The sequence below is a fragment of the Eublepharis macularius genome, chromosome 1 (assembly GCF_028583425.1).
Source record: "Eublepharis macularius isolate TG4126 chromosome 1, MPM_Emac_v1.0, whole genome shotgun sequence".
In the NCBI taxonomy this organism is placed as follows: Eukaryota; Metazoa; Chordata; class Lepidosauria; order Squamata; family Eublepharidae; genus Eublepharis; species Eublepharis macularius.
Window position 1 is genome coordinate 151,166,402 of NC_072790.1, and position 20,968 is coordinate 151,187,369.

General features: G+C 43.2%; 1 protein-coding gene across 1 annotated transcript in view; it reads left to right on the forward strand.

Moving 5' to 3' along the window:
- The window catches only part of MTR (5-methyltetrahydrofolate-homocysteine methyltransferase), a 106,307-nt gene that overhangs the window by 75,796 nt on the left and 9,543 nt on the right, over positions 1-20,968 (forward strand). The window contains exons 23-28 of the mRNA XM_054981178.1: positions 987-1,054; positions 1,594-1,714; positions 3,886-3,967; positions 18,144-18,242; positions 18,389-18,464; positions 20,713-20,868. Coding sequence (XP_054837153.1) covers positions 987-1,054; positions 1,594-1,714; positions 3,886-3,967; positions 18,144-18,242; positions 18,389-18,464; positions 20,713-20,868 — 602 coding nt within the window. The remainder of the gene's footprint in view (positions 1-986; positions 1,055-1,593; positions 1,715-3,885; positions 3,968-18,143; positions 18,243-18,388; positions 18,465-20,712; positions 20,869-20,968) is intronic.

Sequence of the window (20,968 nt, forward strand, 5' to 3'; positions counted from 1 at the left end):
AATTGCATTTTGATTAATTTAGCCATTTTGACATTGGTTACTCTTTGATTCCATTCTAGTGTCCTTTTTGGTTGATCTGTTTTAACATCTTCATTCTTTATTTAAATCAAAAAGTCCAGTAGCACCTTTAAGGCTAACCAACTTTATTGTAGCATAAGCTTTCGAGAATCACAGTTCTCTTCATCAGATGCATGGAGGGCAAGAAGAAACTGGTCAGATATATAGGTGGAGAGGGGAGGGAGGAGGAGATGCAAACAGTAGCTTCTGATATGGAGATCAGTTTGCTTCTGTTAAGGAAGTCGGTTACTTCTGATAATGAGATAGAAGCAAACTGATCTCCATATCAGAAGCTACTGTTTGCATCTACTCCTCCCTACCCTCTCCTCCTCTATATCTGACCAGTTTCTTCTTGCCCTCCATGCATCTGATGAAGAGAACTGTGATTCTTGAAAGCTTATGCTACAATAAAGTTGGTTAGTCTTAAAGGTGCTACTGGACTCTTTTTGATTTCGCTACTACAGACTAACACGGCTAACTCCTCTATTCTTTATTTAGGCGCTTTTAATTCATCTAGCAAGCACCGAGATAGTCAGACCCCTGAGTTGGGATGTTGCTAAATAACTGCAACAGGTTGAGAAGGCTAATATGAAGCATCTTAAAACACCATCATCACTTTTTATGTCTCTTTCTATTTTGTAAAACATGATAAGACACAGGGGAGATCTGGTGGTAAGATGGGGCATGTCCAGAATGTAGGAAAACTATGGAGGAATGTGTCCAAAATTAAAGAAAGCATGGTTGCTTTCCCAACGAGAGAAAGGAAACATGAGGTTTATTTTTATTTTATTATTTTTGTCATGTAATTTTTTTCCTGGATGTTCCTTTGAAATTGCAAAGAGCTGGCTATGGAGCCTTTTATTAAATGTAACACGTTACTATCTTCCACCCAGCAGTTATTGATTTAAGTTACTATCTTTCCCCACCAGAGTTATTGATCTAGGAGTCATGACTCCATGTGATAAGATACTCAGAGCAGCTCTTGAAAATAAAGCAGGTATGAGGATATTTTAAAATTTTGATCCTGAATTCTCCCTTTGTAAAAGACTTGTTCTCACTCAAGAAAATGTATAATTTTATGCAGATAAAGCAGTACATCCTCTTTTATTTTTATAATTTCCAGTTGCAGTCTCTTTACAAAGAATGATTAGAGTGCCCAAGGATTTGGGGGTGGGGGGAGAGATGCAAGAAAATTGAATAACAGATGCTTCATAAACTGATCTGCATTATGGGAACTCATCTTGTATATGTTGGCCTGTTTGTTCTTTCTCATTCGTAATGCAACTTTATGCAGCAATACTGAATTGTTTACATTCTTTACCACTTTGTATAATTAAGTATTCCATTGGCACCCATTTCACGGATGAATGGAATGAAGTACAGATCAACATTCAAGTCTTTCTGGTATCAGTGGAAAATCTAGGAAGAAAGCCTTTTGTTCATTCCACAATTGGCGAACTGGCGAATTTTAGCTGTCTGAATTAGTTATTGAAATTGTGTATAAAATGGAATTTTAAAACTACTTTTATTTAATAGATTTTATAGGCCTGTCTGGTCTCATCACACCTTCTTTGGATGAAATGATATTTGTCGCTAAGGAAATGGAGAGATTAGAAATAAAGATTCCTTTGCTGATTGGAGGAGCCACCACTTCTAAGTGAGTGAGGTATTTGGTACATCCAGGGGAGTAGTAAATGTCAACCTTTTGTTTTCCGGAATGTTAGATATGCAATATGATTTTGAATGTAATGTTGTACTTAAAAGAATAATTTATTATCAAGAATGACAATGAATGGAAAATTACAAAAATCTGGTATAGGAGCTCAGACCTGAGTTTCAATGGACGTCTGTTTGTAAATGAGTTGTTGTGAGTGGGCTCTCCATAGGTTACATTTTGCTGGCTCCTCTCCTCCCTAATCAGAGTAGGTTTGTGTTGTCTGCACAACATCCCTCTGTTTTGGGAGGATTTAACACCCCCTCCCTTTCCGGGGGGGGGTCACACTTTTCAGCAAACCTGGGGGGTGGGGGTCCACAGGTCTTGAAAAGAATACTCCTTATCTGAATCTTGCTTCATTTTCTGGGTCTGTTGATCCCCATGGAGGCAAGATTCAGCATTAGAGAAAGGATATAATGAGAGCAAAACATTTTGTGCACTCCAGATTACCAGAAAGGACCTTTACAGAGCAATACACAGGCCAATTTTATTTATTTATTTATTTATTTATATTTTTGACCTGCCCTCCCCGCAGGCAGGCTCAGGGTGATGGTTTTTTCAAAAGAGGCCTCACTATGGCTTCCTTTAGCACCCCGGGAAAAAACCCGGAACTCAATGATGTATCAATAATGACCTCCAATTGAGCCCCCAACCCATTGGCACTGGCTGTCACCAGCCATGACTGGCAGGGGTCCAGGGAGCACGTAGTGGGCCTCACCAGCCACAGGATCATGTCCACCTCCTTCCAGGAGACCAGACTGAAGTGATCCAAAAATGGGCCGGAAGACGGCCAAGGGGCCTCCAGTTCCCTTACTGTATCAATCGTGGCTGGCAGATCGCAATGGAGGGACAATATTTTGTCTGCAAAAAAGCTCCCCAAAACCTCACAGCTAATAGCCGAATTTCCAATTTGACGGTCTCCCTGCGATAGGGAGACCAAGGACCAAACTACTGAAACAATTTTGCCAGGCGTGAGCTTGCAGATGGTATGGAGGTGGCAAAGTATTCCTTCTTTGTCACCTTCACCGCCACCTCATAGCTTTCATAAACACTCTATAAGATGTTCTCGCCTCTTCGCCCTGATTGTGCCGCCGCATTTGCTCTAGCCATCTCAGTTCCCGCTTCATCAGATGTAGCTCCTCTGTATACCAGGGAGCCAGTCTGACACAGGGACGGAGAGGGTGATGGGGAGCGATTTCATCTATGGCTTTCGAGAGACAATAATGCCAGTTCCCCACCAGCTCATTCAACGAACCACCAGAGGGCATGGGATCCTGCAGAGCATTCTGGAAGCTTTGGATCCATAAATCTCCACGGGCGAGCATAAATCCACTCACCGCCCATGCAGGAGGGGGCTGGCACACCCAGACGAGCTCTCAGGACATGGTGGTCCGACCATTGTACTGCTTTAATAGTGTCCAGGTCCACATGAATCCCTGCCCCAGAGATCAAATCCAGCGAGTGACCTGCTTGATGCATAGGAGCTGAAACAAATTGGGAGACTCCCACTGCTGCCAACCCCAATAAATACTAAAACCTAAGGGAAGGCATTTTCAATTTCCATCCATTATGCAACATCTGAATAGGGAGGTGTCTATGAACTCAACAAAAGATGCTCTTTCCCCCACCTTCCACCAATAGAAATGAAATGGTATGTGATTGCTGTCTTCTGCAGCCAACGTTTTCTCTCCAGAGAATAGTTTCAAGAGATCTGATGACTTTAGTTTCCTATTCAATAGTGAAATTCTGATTCTGTCTTCAGTAACCAAAGCCAGATAGCATTGTTAGCAAGTGGGATAGGAGATCTTGAGAAGATCTCTTTTTTGAAGGCTGACACATAATAATGGCAGCTAGCCTATATCAGGAATTGGTGAAGTCCTCCAGCTCTTTGAAACTCACAGGACAGTTGCAATGACATCCAAAATGTTGAATGGTCTCTTTTATCCTTCATCCATTCAGATAATAGATTGTAAATTGTAATTTCCATGGAAAGGAGAATGACTTCTTTGCCGTTTATTTTATGGCTTTCCCCATTGGGGCATACAAATGTTTATACATTAGTTAGATGCTGAGGCAAATTGTTCCATATTTTTTTATATATTTTATCTTTTCAGAACCCATACAGCAGTAAAAATTGCTCCACGATACAGCGCTCCCGTCATTCACGTCCTGGATGCGTCTAAGAGTGTGGTAGTTGTAAGTTGTGGAATATATTTTTGGGTGAATCGTGCAGATAAAAAAATTCAAGTGGGTCAGACTGTAGGGTCAGACTGTGGATCAGTATCCTGCTCCATGACTGACCAAATTCACATACTTTGCAAATTTTAGCATCATAGGATAGAGAAATGCAATCTTTGTTAGAGTACTAATGACACAACAGTTTGAAAATCCTGAGCTGTCTTATTTGGTACTTTGGCTGCTCATGAAATTGAACCCTGTTACTGGCCATTGGTCATACATATTTTAGGAGCCATCAGAATTCCACTAGGTGGATACTTCCTTTGTTTTTGGTTGTTGTGTATACTGTGGATGCTGGAGTGTCCGTTTCAGTGCCAGAAATACTGAAGAAGAGTTGTTGTTGGTTTTTACTGTTGTTAGTGATGTGTGTGTGTGTGGGTCTTCTCAGGGAAGCAGTGTCAGGAGTTCCAAAAGGGGATCTACTGGCCAGGGGAGTTCAGCTGAACTGGATGTTAAAATCCCAATCCTAGCAGAGCATCCCTGAACACTGGGGTAGAGCTGCCACCATTTCCCTCAACTAGTCTTAGCACAGAGACCGGCCTTACTTGATGTTACCTGGGAGTCAGTTGGGCTGGATCTCCCACAAAAGAGATACAAAGGTCAATCCAGCCTGAGGACTGGTTTAGATTGAAGCCAGGAATCAGATAAACACTACACAAATATAAAGAATATTTTAATTTATTAAAATTATGCATAGAATGTTATATTTAAGAAAGTATGCCAAAGGATAGGTAAAGCAATAAAGCTAACTAAAACATTGTCCTATATATACTTTTGCCAAACTAATCCATGATAGTAACTTGCAGGTATCACACAGCATTCTTAGTCAGCAATCAGGTTCAAAGTCCAAAGCGTAATCTATAAGGGCCTTGAAGAAGACCCAAAGAACAAAGAGCTAAAATCAGGTGGTAAGAGCAAAATCCATACTGACTTTTCCGTTTTTATTGCAAAATGCCTAGCAACCTGGGGGGATTGCTTTAGCCAGTCAGGGCTCAGTAGTATCATGTGAAGTTGGCATTCTGTTGTTATGTCCAGTCCCTGTTACACTGCTGGAAGCACTTGCCATATTAACATGAGAACCACAACCAGGCAAGATAAGTTTAACTGGCTAGGGTGTTTCTGCTTTGCCACCCCCTAACCTTGAAGGCTTAGTAACAGTAATTGTGTTGAAAAACTATGGAGTCATTTTCATGCTAGCAACTCTTACCCATAATGCATTTAGACTCTTGCCAGCAGGCCTTAAACTTGTTTGGCCAAGCAAGCCAATTTCTTTACAAGCATTAGCAAAAAAGATGGGGTTCCTGCCTGAGGGAACTTAAAACTAGTGTTAGCTGGATAACGTGGTAACAATAGTGTGAGAAAGGGAAGAAAGGCAGAGTCAAAGGTAACAGAAAGAATATGCACAGATGCAGTTATGCTTTCTTAAACTTCGCTTTGCCAGGGGATTGAGAATTGTCATTGTTTTGTTTCATTCAATTCATTAACTAACCATGTTTACACTGAACACAAAGGGCAGCTTTGTATATACGTTTTGTAAAAAGTAATGTTTGCATGAAATAAAATCACAATGTTCTGTCAGTTGCCTGCTGCGAGCTGCATGCTCTGCAAAATTTCTGGTTTTGTTCAGAAGTCTTTTCTGAATTAAGGGTTGACATACATCTTTCTCTTTGGCCTTAACCATCCTAGCTAGGTGATGCCTCCAAAAGAGAACACTGGAATATGCAGTAAGCTCCCTGTGTCTTCTAGTCCATTCCTGTGCGCGTATAGACTTACAGTGTATCCTGAGTCTGTACTCCTTTTTCCCAATATAGTATCATGTTATTGTTACATCAGTCCTAAAAGACAGCAATTAAACATCACTGCTCCTTGCAGCAAATTTCCAGTCAGGTGGATCTGCTCCTCCACTGAGTGCTGGGCTTGAAGGCGCTTCACATGCTTAGCTTGTGAAATACTGCCAATTGGAAATAATTTGTGGCAACCTGCATATGGCACCTTAAAGACTAGCAATATTTATTTTGATATGACCTTTTGTGAGTCAGCAGTCACAACTTCAGATGTGTATGAAAATCAAACTGAAAATCCTTTATGGGACAAGTTACAAGCCTGTCCTTTCTTACAGGCAGCCCACCAACTTAAAACAGCTTCTCACCAACAACCATGGCCAGTCCAACAGTGACACAAACCCAGGAACCAAACCCTGCAATGAACCTAGATGCCAACTTTTTCCCCTTATACCCTCAGCTGATACTATTACAGGACCTAATAACACCAGCTACACCATCCTGGGCCTTTCAGTTGCACATCATCCAATTTAATATATGCTATCATGTGCTAACAATGTCCTTGTACTTTCTGCATTGGACAAATGTGTCAGTCTCTGCATGAGAGAATCAATGAGCACAAATCAGGTGTAAGAAACCACGACATTCATAAACCAGTGGACAAACATTTTAATCTTGCTAAACAAACTGTTACAGTCCTGAAAGTCAAATGTTCTATACAAAAGCCTTCAATGTGCAAGTGTTGAGTTAGTACTCAAGAAATTAAAATACTATATCTCATCCTGAGATTTAGGTTTCCTTACTTACTTTATAGAAATTTTGATTGGCTGTTCTTAGCATGTTTTACTAGACTATAACCTGTTTTTACTTTTCACCTTGCATAGCTGTTCATACCTCTGATCTTTCTAATCTCCCATTATTTGTAGTTGCCAATTCAGACATATAGAGATGTCACACTGGTTTCTGGATGTTGTGGTTTCTTATGTCTGATTTGTGTTCATTTATTCTCTCATTACCTTTCCCCCCCCCCACACACACATGGTGAATCTGTACTTGAAAGACTCATGAGGAATTAACCCTCTGCCTTAACTCTTCCCCTCTCTGTAATGTGCTTCATAAAGAAGGATTCTCAGTTTAATTTCTATAAATGTTGTCTTTACCCCCTTGCAATTTCCACACGGGAACCATAATATTTGAACCTGAGGTTTAAGGGCAGGTGTGGTGCAGCCAGATGTAGACCAGCTAGTTGTTCTTCAGCAGATGCCTCCATTTGCTAGATAACAAGATGAGAAATAATAATCTGATCAAGTGAGAGTAAATGAAAAAAAAATTGAAAAGCACTTTCAATACTTTAAAAGTCTTATGCACTAGTAATGTTTGGTAGATTATAAAATCTCTTGGTGGCCCTTTTTATATAAACTTTGAAAGAAATATTTCCCCTGTGATGGTTCTGAGAATAAATAAAATAAAAAACAACTTTATTCAAATATAAGTTGGTGGGAACTTGCTGCGAGACTTTTTAGCTGCCAGTCCCAAATTTTATCTGAAGAAGGGAGCTTTGATTCTTAAAATGTATACCCTGAAAATCTTGTTGATCTCTGTGGTTCCACTGGACTCAAATCCCGCTGCTCTGAAATTGTGGAATTTCCTTCTCCAAGAGGTGATATTGGTGCCTTGCGTGGCAGGGGGGGGAGGGATTTTATACAGGAATGGCTTTGAATCAGCCAATGGATGTGACAGCTTTTTTATTTTATTTTTTTATTTTATTGTTATATTTATATTCCACTTTCCCTGCAGAGCAGGCTCAGAGTGGATTACAATATAAAATAGATAGCATAATAAAACCAAATTCAATTTATAAAATCCTGTGGTACTCACATTGTCCTTCCCTCACTAAAACCTCACTTAATCTCGTGGGGTGGGTGGCGAATTAACAGATGTTATACAGACGGGGGGGCAGTATCCCTCCCCATCAGGAGGATGGTCGAAGAAGGGTTTCCTCCCACCTCAACCACCATACACCTGGTGGAACATATCCATCTTACAGGCCTGGTGAAAAGATGTTAAATCTTGCTGGGCCAGTGTTTCCACAGACAGGAAGTTCCACCAGGTCAGGCCCTGACCCTGGTTGAGGCAAGACAGACCTCCCTGGGGCCAGGATCCACCAGGAGATGTTGATTTGCTGAACAAAGGGCCCTCAGGGGAACATATGGTCCCATAGGTATGCCAGTCCCAGTCCGCTGAGAGCTTTAAAGGTCAAAACCAAAACCTTGAACCTGGTCCGGAACTCCACTGAGAGCCAGCACAGCTGGCACAGTATTGGTGTTATATGTGACCGGATTGGAGTTCCAGTCATGACATGTGCCACTGCATTCTGGACCAGTTTCTAGAGCAGGCCCCAGGGCAGTCCAGCGTAGAGTGAATTGCAGTAATCTAGTCTGTTGTTTTCTCCTCTGATTTGTTGTGTTATAATTTTGGTTTACAGTATGTATTTTATGACATTGAACTGTAGGTGTTTTGGAAGCAGAGATGAAGTGGCATATGAATTAATTAAATACATTAAATAAATAGTGACATTGTACAATAGCAATTTTTAAACTAGTACAAAACCCTAATTCTTACTAAAGAGCTTAGGACTAAAAGGTACATGAAAGAAGCAGAAAAGACTATCCCCACCCTTCTTTTTGTCAGGGTCTGTTTGTATGTTGTCTGAAAGGAAGCAACCTGAGTAACGCCATGTTTAATTCTTTAGTTGTTTAGTCTTCTTTTCCCTCTAGGCCCCACCTGCGAGGAGCCGCTTCCATGGGAGAAGACTCTGTCTTATCTTTTCTTTGAGCTGAATCGACCTTGGCTAGTGTTCCCCCAGAGAACTCTCCTGCTATGTGAACTCTGGGGGGAGGATGGGCTGAGAGTGTGAAATGTAACAACTTCTGTTCTGTATCTCATTCCTAACAATGCCTTGTTCAGCTAGGATCTCAAATCCTGAAATATGGACGTCTGGGCCTGAATGCTGTCTTTCAAAATAAAACCTTTTGAAATCAAAAGACCTTGTCTTCTTGCAGAAGGGAGTAAGACAGACTATCGTGTCTGGAATGCCATAGTCTGACATTTTGTTAGGAATCCCCTTTGAAGTCTTCAACACCTCACCCAGAGAGGATGGATACCAAGGACGCCTTGATTGATCTAACCGCTCCTGGCATGGAGGATGGGGGACTTCCTGATTCGACACCGTTGGTACCGGACAATGGATTGGAGGTGGTTCCTGATCCAGGAGTTGTACCTACTGACATAACCTTTACTGTTCCTATCGGAGGAGCAGCGCCTGTTCCCGACGGGTGGACAGAACCCGTGCCTGGCAGAGGGGTGGAACAGGCTAACCCGGCCATAGCCGGCGCACAACCAAAGGTGCGCGAAGCTACCGGGGAGAACCATTTAATTTTGCTGCCGACACCACGGCAGTGGGGCTCCCGGCCTCGAGAGGTGAGGGAGAAGTGAGCAGGCACCATGTTTTCCCGGTCGATGATCGATGTGAGACACACCGTTGGGTCGACAGAGCAGGAGGGCCCCAGCGTCATATGGGATCTAAGGAGAGCAGCCTGCACTCCAGAGGAAACGTGGGCCAGCACCCAACCCTGGTATAAGTGGGACGTAGATGCGGGCCACCTGGAGGAGTGGGATCCCCAAGGTGGGGCCGAGGATATCCAAGATTGAGAGACTACCTGACATGAGCTCATGAGCTGGGATTATACGGACGTGAACTCAACCAGAGCGTGGGAGTGGGGGCACACACATCAATTGGAATATCGAGCCCAGGTAGTGGATACTGGAATTTCGGCCGTTACTGGTTTAACAAAAGGGATTCTGGCCAGCATGACTATGGAGGATGAGCAACTGTTGCAAGGCGGCGGAGTTGAAGGTCTGATACGGCCCTATGACCAGGGGGCTACAGACCATGAGTGGAGGCCGATCGGAGGTGCAGAAGGACCGATAAGGGCTTGGCCCACAGACTATGTTCCTCCGAGGTCACGGGAAACCTCGGAACCCAATGAACGAGGGGAAGATGGAATGAACCGCGAAATTCAAGAACATTACCGCCGGATGGAAGACAGAGTGAGAGCGATGGGAGAGGACCAAGCCCAAGCCATCTACTTTATTGGCGTGTTGGTGAGAGAGCAGAGGGAGGTGAGAGCGGCGGCCGGACAAACAATAGCCCCGCTAGTGCCACCCGCAGCGCAGGGTCAAGTACCGAGTAGGGGCCCAATATCGGTGGGTACCCAATCAACTCTGGGGTTGGGCATGTTACCGTCACTGATTCAACCGCCGCCACAACTGACTCAAACTATGCCGGCGGCACCTGCTCCACCACCATTGGTACCGCAAATAATACCAACCCCTCCGCAAACGCTACAGCCCCCAGCTCAACCAACACCAGTTCAAACGGCCCCGCAGCAGGTCCCACCACCACCACCTCCTCTTCAGACCATACCGCAGCCATTACCTCTTCCACAAACGTGGCCGCTGGCGCCTCCTCCCAGACAGGTGCCTCCGCCACCTCTGTCTCAGGTACCTCCTAGACAGGTGGTACCCCAACAACCAGCGCTGCCGAGGCCACTGCCTCCTATACAAGTCCCTCCGGCACCCCAACCATGTCCAGGAAGTCTCCCACCGGGGCCCCCGGGGCAAGTTCTGCGAGCCCCACCGCCTGGAAGCGCACCCAGACCCCGGCCACCAGGAATTCCCAGAGGCCCGCAAGACTAGCCCAGAGGACTGATGCAGGGGCTGGTGCTGCCCGGTCCTCTGCCGGCCCCATGGCTGATACAGCCGGACAGACGAAGGGAGCCTGAGCTACCGTGGGGATGGATTAAACTGAAAGCCACTTTTGATGGTGATACGCAAAAGTTGGGATTCTTCGTAGTACAAGCACTCCAGTTTTTCAACCGTTGGGGACACCTATTTCCAGACGAGGAAAGTAGGATTGATCACCTGGCGTTGAGACTGGAAGGCAAAGCAGCCGAATGGTATGTAACATTATATGACTCTGGCACCCCTGAATTAGACACTCTACAATGTTTTGTGTCAGCGCTACGAGCCCAATATGAGGATCCCCTTGAGGAAGATCGGTCCCGCACAGAATTACAAACTTTACGGCAAGGTATGCAACCAATCAGAGATTATGCGGCCAAATTTCGGCAACTAGCTGACAAATGTCCCCATTGCGAAGAAGGGACCAAAATTGTCATGTTTAAAGGAGGCATGAATCCCAGGCTGCTAGACCGAGCCCTAATGCAAGATGACCCACCAACGCTGTTAGGATGGATACAACTGGCCTGCAAAGTCGAAAATCGCATACAACAAGTAAGATTAGTGGAGCAACAACAAGCCTTAGGGGTGAGGAGAACACCGGTAATACCCAAAGGGGGGCGAACAGGTCCCCCAAGTCATGGAGCAAGGGATACTCGTTGGCGACAAGGACTATGCCTCCAATGCGGTAGGAGCGGACACTTTGCAGCTCAATTCTCATCACGCATATCGGCGACCACCGCCCCTACTCCTGCTCGCCCCATCCCGGCCCCAAGGGCCAGCCGGGGACGTGGAATTCCAAAACGCAGTCAGCCGGAAAAAGGCTTAGAAGCGGAAGAAGTTCTAATGGAGTTGGATGTACAACCCACAGAGAGTGAAGAAGAAGCTCCCAGCCTCCAATTGGGAAACGAGATGGATCTGTCGTAACGAGGCCCGAACAGCAGATCGAAAAAGAAATCACCCAGAAAGAGTTGAGAGAAAAGGGGTCTGTATTGTTTCTTTCTGTAAGACTACTAAATCCGAAAAGAGGAACTCATATTTGTGTAGAAGCTTTGATTGATTCTGGATGCTCCAGAGACATTATAGCCCCAGCCTTAGTAAACAGCTTGGGGTTGGAAACCAAAGAATTAGAAAATCCTATCATCTTTGAGCAAATGGATGGATCCAACATGTACCCAGTGACTTTAGAAACCGAACCAATACCCACAGGTATGGGGAAGCACTGGGAAAGCAGATGTTTCGTAGTCAGCCAAGCAGCAAAATACCCCCTTATCCTAGGTAGCCGTTGGTTATGGGATCATAACCCTTATATAGACTGGGCTAAGGGAATAGTTAATGTTCAACAAAGACTACTGTGAGCATCATTGCTGGCTGGCGGACTGGGGGAGAGACAAACCACCCCAGTTGGATGTAGCCCTTCTAACTCAAGAAGAAATTAATCACATTCCTAAAGAATATAGAAGCCTGAAACAAGCTTTCAGTGAAGAGGAAGCGGACAGTCTTCCCCCCCATCGTGCTACAGACTGTGCCATCGAAATAATACCGGGGGAAAGTCTACCCAAGAGCAAATTATATTCAATGAGCCCCTTGGAAAGGGAAGAGCTCCGAAAATTCATTGATAAGAATTTGGAAAGAGGATTCATACACCCTGCTAATAGTCCTCATGCAGCTCCTGTACTTTTCGTCAAAAAAAAGGATGGCGGCTTGAGATTGTGCACAGATTTCAGAGGGATCAATGCAGTATCAACAACCAGTGCCTACCCTATCCCATTCATCCGAGATCTACTCAATGTTGTGGCTCAAGGTAAGATCTTTTCCAAATTGGATGTAAAAGATGTCTACTTCCATGTCAGAATCAAAGAAGGAGATGAATGGAAAACCGCGTTCAATACGCCATTAGGTCAATATGAATACCTTGTTATGCCGTTTGGCTTATCTGGAGCTCCTTCCGTATATATGTCTATGATCAATGAAGTACTGCATAAATACTTATATAAGGGAGTGGTTGTTTACCTAGATGATGTGCTAATTTATTCAAAAACAAAAGAGGAACATGTAAAAGTAGTACGGGAAGTACTAACCACTTTAATGTGCCACAAACTCCCTATCAAACTCTCCAAATGTGAGTTTCATAAAACCGAATTGGATTACTTAGGCTACCGCATATCTGGACAAGGGCTAAAAATGGATCCCGCCAAAGTCAAAGCGGTACAGGACTGGCAAACCCCCTCCACTTGTAAACAATTGCAATCCTTCCTGGGGTTTGCCAACTTCTACAGAGATTTCATAGAGGGATTTGCCCAAATCGCCGTACCTCTAACCGAGCTTCTGAAAACGAAAGGAAGAGGGGAGCAGGCAAAGAAACCCACCTCCAAATTGGAGTGGAACCGAAACTGCCAACTGGCTTTCGATGAACTCAAAATCAAATTTACGTCTGAACCTGTTTTGCAACACCCCGATCGCCCTTTCATAGTACAGGTCGATGCCAGCGATACGGCCATAGGGGGAGTACTCCTGCAGAAGGGGGGAGATGGGAAAGCCAAACAGTGTGCATATCTATCTAGAAAATTTTCTGAAGCAGAACGACATTGGAACGTCTGGGAGAAGGAAGCCTTTGCCGTCAAAGTAGCTCTCACAGTATGGCGTCATTGGCTTGAAGGGGCACGGCACCCGTTTGAAGTTTGGACAGATCACAAAAACTTAGAAGCACTAAAAAGCCCTAGATGTCTTAACGCTAAACAACTCAGGTGGGCAGAATTCTTCTCTAAATTTAATTTCACTCTTAACTTTTTACCAGGAAAAACTAACTTCCTGGCCGACGCTCTTTCGCACATGACCCAACATCAGAGCAAAAGGGAGGAGACTATTGACACTGTATTCACCCCCCGGCAGCTCGGAGGTGTGGTTACCACTCTCAGCCAAGCCCAAGTAGAAGAAAAGGGGTGGAGAGCAAAAGTGAAAAGCGAGGTGGAAAAGGAAGGGGAGGGAGTGCCCAAAGCCAAAATGTCTCAAACGGTGGAGGGAGACTGGGTTAAAGACGATCGTTTGTATATACCAGCCAGCCTCAGAAAAGAAATTCTACACCACTGTCATGATGCCTGTACCGCTGGTCATTTTGGCTATCTAAAAACCCTCCACCTAATACAAAGGCAATTTTGGTGGCCTGGGATCCCAAAAGATGTATCCCAATATGTATCCTCCTGCCCAACCTGTATAAGTGCAAAACAAGAAGAGAAAAACCTCCGGGACTTTTACAGCCATTGGAAACTCCCAGTTGACCCTGGGAGGTAATATCCATGGATTTTATTACTGATTTACCTCCCTCCAGAGGCTGCTCCTGTATTCTGGTAGTTGTGGATTTATTTTCTAAGCAAGCACACTTTATTCTGTGTACGACTATACCCACGGCCAAAAAACTAGCTGAGTTATTTATGAAACATATTGTGAAGCTACACTCTTTTTCCTCTAAGGTGATATCGGATCGCGGAGGACAATTCGTTGCCAACTTTTGGCGGGAGCTTCTCCAATTAACAGGAATAGAGCAAGGAATCAGCTCTGCTTTCCATCTACAATCTGACGGACAGTCGGAAAAAACAAATCACGTCTTAGAACAGTTCCTATGTTGCTACGTTAATTTCCAGCAAGACAACTGGGCGGAGCTTCTTCATTTCGCCGAATACGCTTATAACAACGCAGTCCACAGTTCAACAGATGAAACCCCCTTTAAAATTGTGCATGGCTACAATGGGCAAGCATTCCCCTTTGAAATGCCAAGGAAAAAACAACCCGCTGGAGATCTGCACCAATGGTGGACTAACGTCACAGAACAATGGGCGGCTATCCAAACAGCTTTAACCAAAGCAGACTACAAAAAATATGCCGATCGCCACCGTGCGGCACAATGGGAATTGCAACCAGGGGACAAAGTGTATATCTCTACCAAAAACCTCAAAATGGAACAAACCAGCAAGAAGCTGGCCTTAAAATATTTAGGTCCTTTTCCTGTCAAGAAAATAATAAATCGTGTGACTGCAGAAATTATTCTTCCAAAGAATCTACATCATTTCCCCCGTACATTTCATATCAGTATGTTAAAAAAGGCTCCTGCGCCAGACAAATGTCATCCATCACCAGCAACCGCTATTCCCACCATGGTTGATGACCAAGTACATTATGAAGTTGAAGAAATACTGGACTCTAAAATAAGATGCCATAAACTTTACTATTTGATCCGTTGGAAAGACTTTGAGGAGGGGTATAGGAATGGGTGGAGTCAATTCACGTCAAAGCTCCCCGTCTGATTAAACGTTTCCATCAACTGTATCCCAACAAGCCAGGGGGAGAGGGGTCTTAAGGGGGGGCAGAATGTCAGGGTCTGTTTGTATGTTGTCTGAAAGGAAGCAACCTGAGTAACGCCATGTTTAATTCTTTAGTTGTTTAGTCTTCTTTTCCCTCTAGGCCCCACCTGCGAGGAGCCGCTTCCATGGGAGAAGACTCTGTCTTATCTTTTCTTTGAGCCGAATCGACCTTGGCTAGTGTTCCCACAGAGAACTCTCCTGCTATGTGAACTCTGGGGGGAGGATGGGCTGAGAGTGTGAAATGTAACAACTTCTGTTCTGTATCTCATTCCTAACAATGCCTTGTTCAGCTAGGATCTCAAATCCTGGAATATGGACGTCTGGGCCTGAATGCTGTCTTTCAAAATAAAACCTTTTGAAATCAAAAGACCTTGTCTTCTTGCAGAAGGGAGTAAGACAGACTATCGTGTCTGGAATGCCATAGTCTGACACTTTTATTCTTATTTCATAGAGTTACACTCACCCTGATAACTAGTTCCCCACAACTCAATCTGTGAAGTGTTTTTTTTCCAGATACCCGTGAGCTATATTAAACTGTTTATCCCCTTTTCCAGTAGTATAAAACACCACCCAAATGATTTTGGTAATGTCTAAATGTATAGCAAAATGTTTTTAATCTAAGAAAATGTAAAATATTATGGAAAATACATGATTTTTTTTTTGCAAAGGCTTCTGTATATCATCGCCCTGCATTTCAGTTTAGGAATGATGCTTTTGAACGCCTAAGGCAGTCATGGGCTTAATTAAATCTGACTAGAACAGCTTGCTTAATGAATAATAGAAATCTCAGAAGTGGCTTGCCTATGATTGTAAATATATTCAGTATGCTTTGCTAAGCTCACACTTCAAGTCTTCCATTTTCAGACTGTTCCCGCATTTTGACTGTGTTCGTCTGAGGGAATATTTTGGGTTCCAAATGAGAGGCTCAAATCTTAAACTGTGTGGTTGAGGTTTAAAATGGTTCCTGTGTTTCTGTATGCTTAAACGAATTATGTAGAATGAAATACTGGCTGTCCTTCTTACTAAATAATAGAGCTCCAGCAGCTGATATATTTGGAGCTTTCTAGCCTTTAAAATGGGAGTAAGAATCCATTTAGCCGTATTTATTTTTAATGTATTAACAATCAAGCTTCCAGAATCTGTAATTTTGAAACAAACAAATCTGTAATTTTGAAACAAACAAACAACTTATTTCACAGAGGAAAGCTTAAATAAAAATCTCCACAGTTCATCATCCCTTTAGTTCTTTATTTCATGCTTACCTTCACAACTCATTCTCATGTTTATTTTTGAAGTGGCAAGTAAGTCTGCATTGACTAAAAAGGCAAATGCAATTTTGGGCTGTATCAACAGAAGCATAGTGTCCAGATCACGCAAAGTGATGGTATCACTGTACTCGCTCTACTCTGCTCTGGTTAGACCTCACCTAGAGTATTGTATTCAGTTTTGGACACCACAGTTTCAGAAGGATATAGACAAACTGGAATGTGTCCAGAGGAGGGCAATGAAAATGATGAGGAGTCTGGAGACCAAGTCCTATGAGGAAAGGTTGAAGGAGCTCAGTATGTTTAGCCTGGAGAGGGTATGACTGAGAGGTGATATGATAACCATCTTCAAGTACTTTGAGGGCTGTCATATAGAGGATGGTGTGGAGTTGTTTTCTGCTGCCCCCGAAGGTCAGACCAGAACCAACGGGTTAAAATTAAATCAAAAGATTTTTTGGAAGAACTTCTTGACAGTTAGAGTGGTCTCTCAGTGGAACAGGCTTCCTTGGGAGGCGGTGGGCTCTCCTTCTTTGGAGGTTTTTAAGCAGAGGCTAGATGGCCATCTGACAGCAATGCTGATTCTGTGAACCTAGGCAGATCATGAGAGGGAGGGCAGGAAGGGTTCCATCTGTGCTTAGTTCTCATGGCCCCTTCTCACATGTCCAGGGTAAAGCCAATAACCACCTTGGAGTCAGGTAGCAATTTTCCCCAGGCCCGTTTGTCTAGGGATCCTGACAGTGTTTTGCCATTTTCTGGGCATGACAAAAGCCAAAGTGATAGAACCACACCCAGGGGAATATCAATAATCATGGTATCAGATCCAGTTCTGATGTTAACTTTATGATATAATCAGTCTAATAAAGTGACTTCTAATAAAGTGACTATGTGCATTCATAAATATCATAAAGTGCTAGACATTCTATAGCTGCTAGAGCACAGCTGTTGAGTGTGGCATGCTGCTTCACAGGATGTAGGAGAGATTTTTGATTCATGGTGAAATCATTAAGGTGAATGGTCTTTTGACCCCTGAGGAAGACATTTGACAAAACTTGCGTTGTAAGAGCCAGCCCCTGGTAGGGCCAGGCGGGCATAGACTTACACCGCCTCTGACATCTACCACTCCACCTGCAAGAGAAAAACAGAAACAGTTATACAACCTTGCTCTTTATATACTTGCGTTCCATTTTAACATCTCCTCCAGAGCTTCTTTCCCAGCATGCCTAAAAGGAAAAGACTGAGTTATTTTCAATCACATAGTAATGCTGGGCGTCTGTTTAAACTATTGTGGTCATTACTATACAGAATTGTTTATGAATAAGTCTTATTATATGTATTGTATTTATTGAATTTACTATTTAATTTACTATTGTATTTCTGTGTTAGGAATTTTCTTTGGAATGTCTAGCACTTTATGATATTTATGAATGCACGTAGTCACTTTATTAGACTGATTATATCATAGAGTTAACATCAGAACTGGATCTGATACTATGATTATTGATATTCCCTTGGGTGTGGTTCTCTCCTTGGCTTTTGCATTGCTATACTAGGGGTGCCTCTCTTGGTTGCAGTCATTTTCTGGGCATGAAGCAAGGGTCACTGGGGGGTATGTGGGGGGGAAGGTAGTTGTGAACTTCCTGCATTGTGTATGAGATTGGACTAGATGACCCTGGAAATCCCTTTCAACCTTATGATTCTATAATATTTTAAACAGCTTCACAGTTCTGAATGAAATAGTCCTCATATGAAAAAATGAAAAAAAAATCAGAAAAGCATCCCTTTTTTGTTAGAATAACTTTATTTTTTAATTTTGTAAGGGTTATTATACATGTAGCAGGATTTTAAGTGCTTGACAAAGAGAAATGGCAAGAAATTGGTTTGCATACATTAGCCTCAAGTTTAATAAGCAAGCATTCTGTGTTCATTTCAGTGCTCTCAGCTTTTAGATGAGAATCTAAAGGATGACTTCTTTGAAGAAATACTAGAGGAATATGAAGATATTAGACAGGACCACTATGACTCTCTCAAGGTAGATAGAGATTTTTAATGTTGAGTGTACTGATCATTTATCGGCATTTTCTTGTTTATGCTTTTTGAAAAGTCCTTGATAAATCAGCTGATCATGACTTGTTCAGACGTCATGCAAATACCAACTATAGCCTTATTTCCACACAGGAAAGGAGATACGTGTCACTACAGCAAGCAAGAAGCAAGCGCTTCTGTTATGATTGGAAAGCACAGTCTAAATTAGGTTAGTTTGTCTTTTTTAAAAAAATGACTTTTGTGCTTCATAAAATTACAGATTTGCTGTTGTTGGAAGAAACATCAATTTGAAAATGTTATGTACATTTTAATTTTACCTTTAATGTACTGTTTTAAAAGTAATGATAGAATTGTCAAACATAGTTGGTTCCAGGTTTTGGGGCTTGTGTGTGTTTTGCAAGATCTCACAAGATTTTCTACCACCTGTGGTCAGTTGCCTACACTGTCTGCACACTTTTTCCCCAATGGTATTGGGTGGTGGGTGCATCTAGGAGTGTCACTGCCATGGCCACCAAGAATGCTGATGCTTTGGGCACCACCCACATGTCCTTCTCCAGTAGCACTAGTAAGCATATGCAGCTGAGAGCACAGGTGACAAAGCACTCACAGCTAGGTAGCAGAAGGGTGTGACTGCAGGCATCAGAGGAGATACATGAGTAGGGAGTCAGCAGCAGAGGGCCCCACCAGAAGCCATAGGCCCTGGCAGCTGTCCCATCACACCATGTACTAATGCCACCCTGTTATCAAATAATCACTTCCCACATTACAAAAGAAACAAAATATCTGTTATATTTTGTTTCTTTAGCCACCCAGCTCTGGCTAAATTCTAAAAATGTGTCATTTGAGTGTTAACTTCAGTTGTGATGGGATGTTAAGAACAATGCCTTGATATACCTGTAGTTCAACTCGAGAAGACACTGAGGACACAATAGAAAAGTGGTATAGTTCAGATGTAACAACCAAGTTTGCAAGCCATGGTTTGGCAAACCATGTTTAGTCATTACTAGAGATGGGCACGAACTGAAATATGAACCAAAATTTGTGATGAACCGGGCCGGTTCGTGGTTCGTAAACCAGCGGTTCATCAGAGTCCATTTCTGATGAACTGTCATGAACTTTAGGCTGGTTCGTTTGGTTCGTTTTTCAGTTCCTCACTGCAGACAGCCTGGCGCCAATCAATCAGTTTCCTAGGCAACAGGGGATGGACTTTCTGCAGACCTTCTGCTGACCCGGAAGTGGTGATTTGCTGGCCCATGAATCAAAATGAACCAATTTGTGAACTGGGGCAGGTTTGTGAAACTTCGTGGTTCGTGAAACATGATGAACCATGAACTGCACGGTTCGGTTTTTTTCTAGTTCGTGCCCATCTCTAATTACTAAACCATGTGAGACTCATGGGGGGGTGGGTTCCCCATCCTTCTCCACTCCCATGCTCACTCACCTAGCAGCTTACAGTGCCTGTCAGCCTCTGCTCCTCCTCCTTGCCTACTCACCTGCGGCAGCTCTTTATCCTCCTTCCCCGCCCACTCACTTGCGGTGCATGTTGTCCAGCAGACCAGCAGTAATGGCAGTAGTTCTCTCTCCTCCCCCCTGCCCTCTCTCCTATAGCACCTGTTCTCCAGCAGTGGATGGTGGCGGCAGCTCTCACTTATCCTAAAGATGCTGGCTGAGATATTAAAATGTAGGGTAGCAAGATCTTAGTTTTCCACACATTTTTAATTTTGCGTTGTTTGGAGATTTTTCTGCAATCTTGACCCCATTCTCTGTATTTTTGATCCACACAGGATAGGGGAGAGTAGAAACCAAACTGGAGTGTCAAGCTGTGGTTTTCTCTGTATCTGAAGAATTTAGTTGTGACTCATGAAGGCTCATACCATATCACTAATTTTGTTAGTCTTATAGGTACTACTGGAATCTTGCTCTTTTCTACTGTTATAGACAGACTAACATGGCTACCCATCTTAAGCTGTGGCTTGACTTCCCAGTTTGAGACATTTCACAATCCTTGAAGGCTGTCTGACCACAGAGAAGGGAGCCTAAAGCACATGGACTATGAAGATAGTCTAGCAACTCTTGCAATTTTCCAAAGTACGCCTTCCTCCCATCTATATCCCATCCATAGTCTTGTCTCTGCCTCCACTGCTGTTTTTTAGTTAAGGCCGACACCCATTTGAATATACAATCTACTGTAGTGCGAATGTTCCATCCATCATGTTAAACAAATTTGAGATATTTATATGGGAGGACACTGCTAATGCAAAAATTGGAATTGCAAGGTTGAGCAATTTGGGATAGCATCTGAGGATTTGGGTGGGAGAGAAGGCTAGTTAGTAACCATGGTTTGGAACCCAAACTTCTTGTGTCTGAACGATGACAGTATGTGCAGAGTTGTGGAGATAGATGTAGCCTACGTAGTGTGTTCTGAATTGCAAAATCTACAAATTATATCTTTACAGTTAAACCACAATTCATTGGCACTAAAATTTTTGAAGATTATAACTTGCAAAAACTGGTAGAATACATTGACTGGAAGCCATTTTTTGATGTCTGGCAACTTAGAGGCAAATACCCAAACCGGGGATTTCCTAAAATCTTCAATGATAAAGCAGTGGGTGAGTAATAAAATAATGTACTCTGGAAGAGAATCTAAACAGTATATTAAATGCTCCTTAAAATGCCTTTAAATTGTGTGCATATATGCACAAATTGATA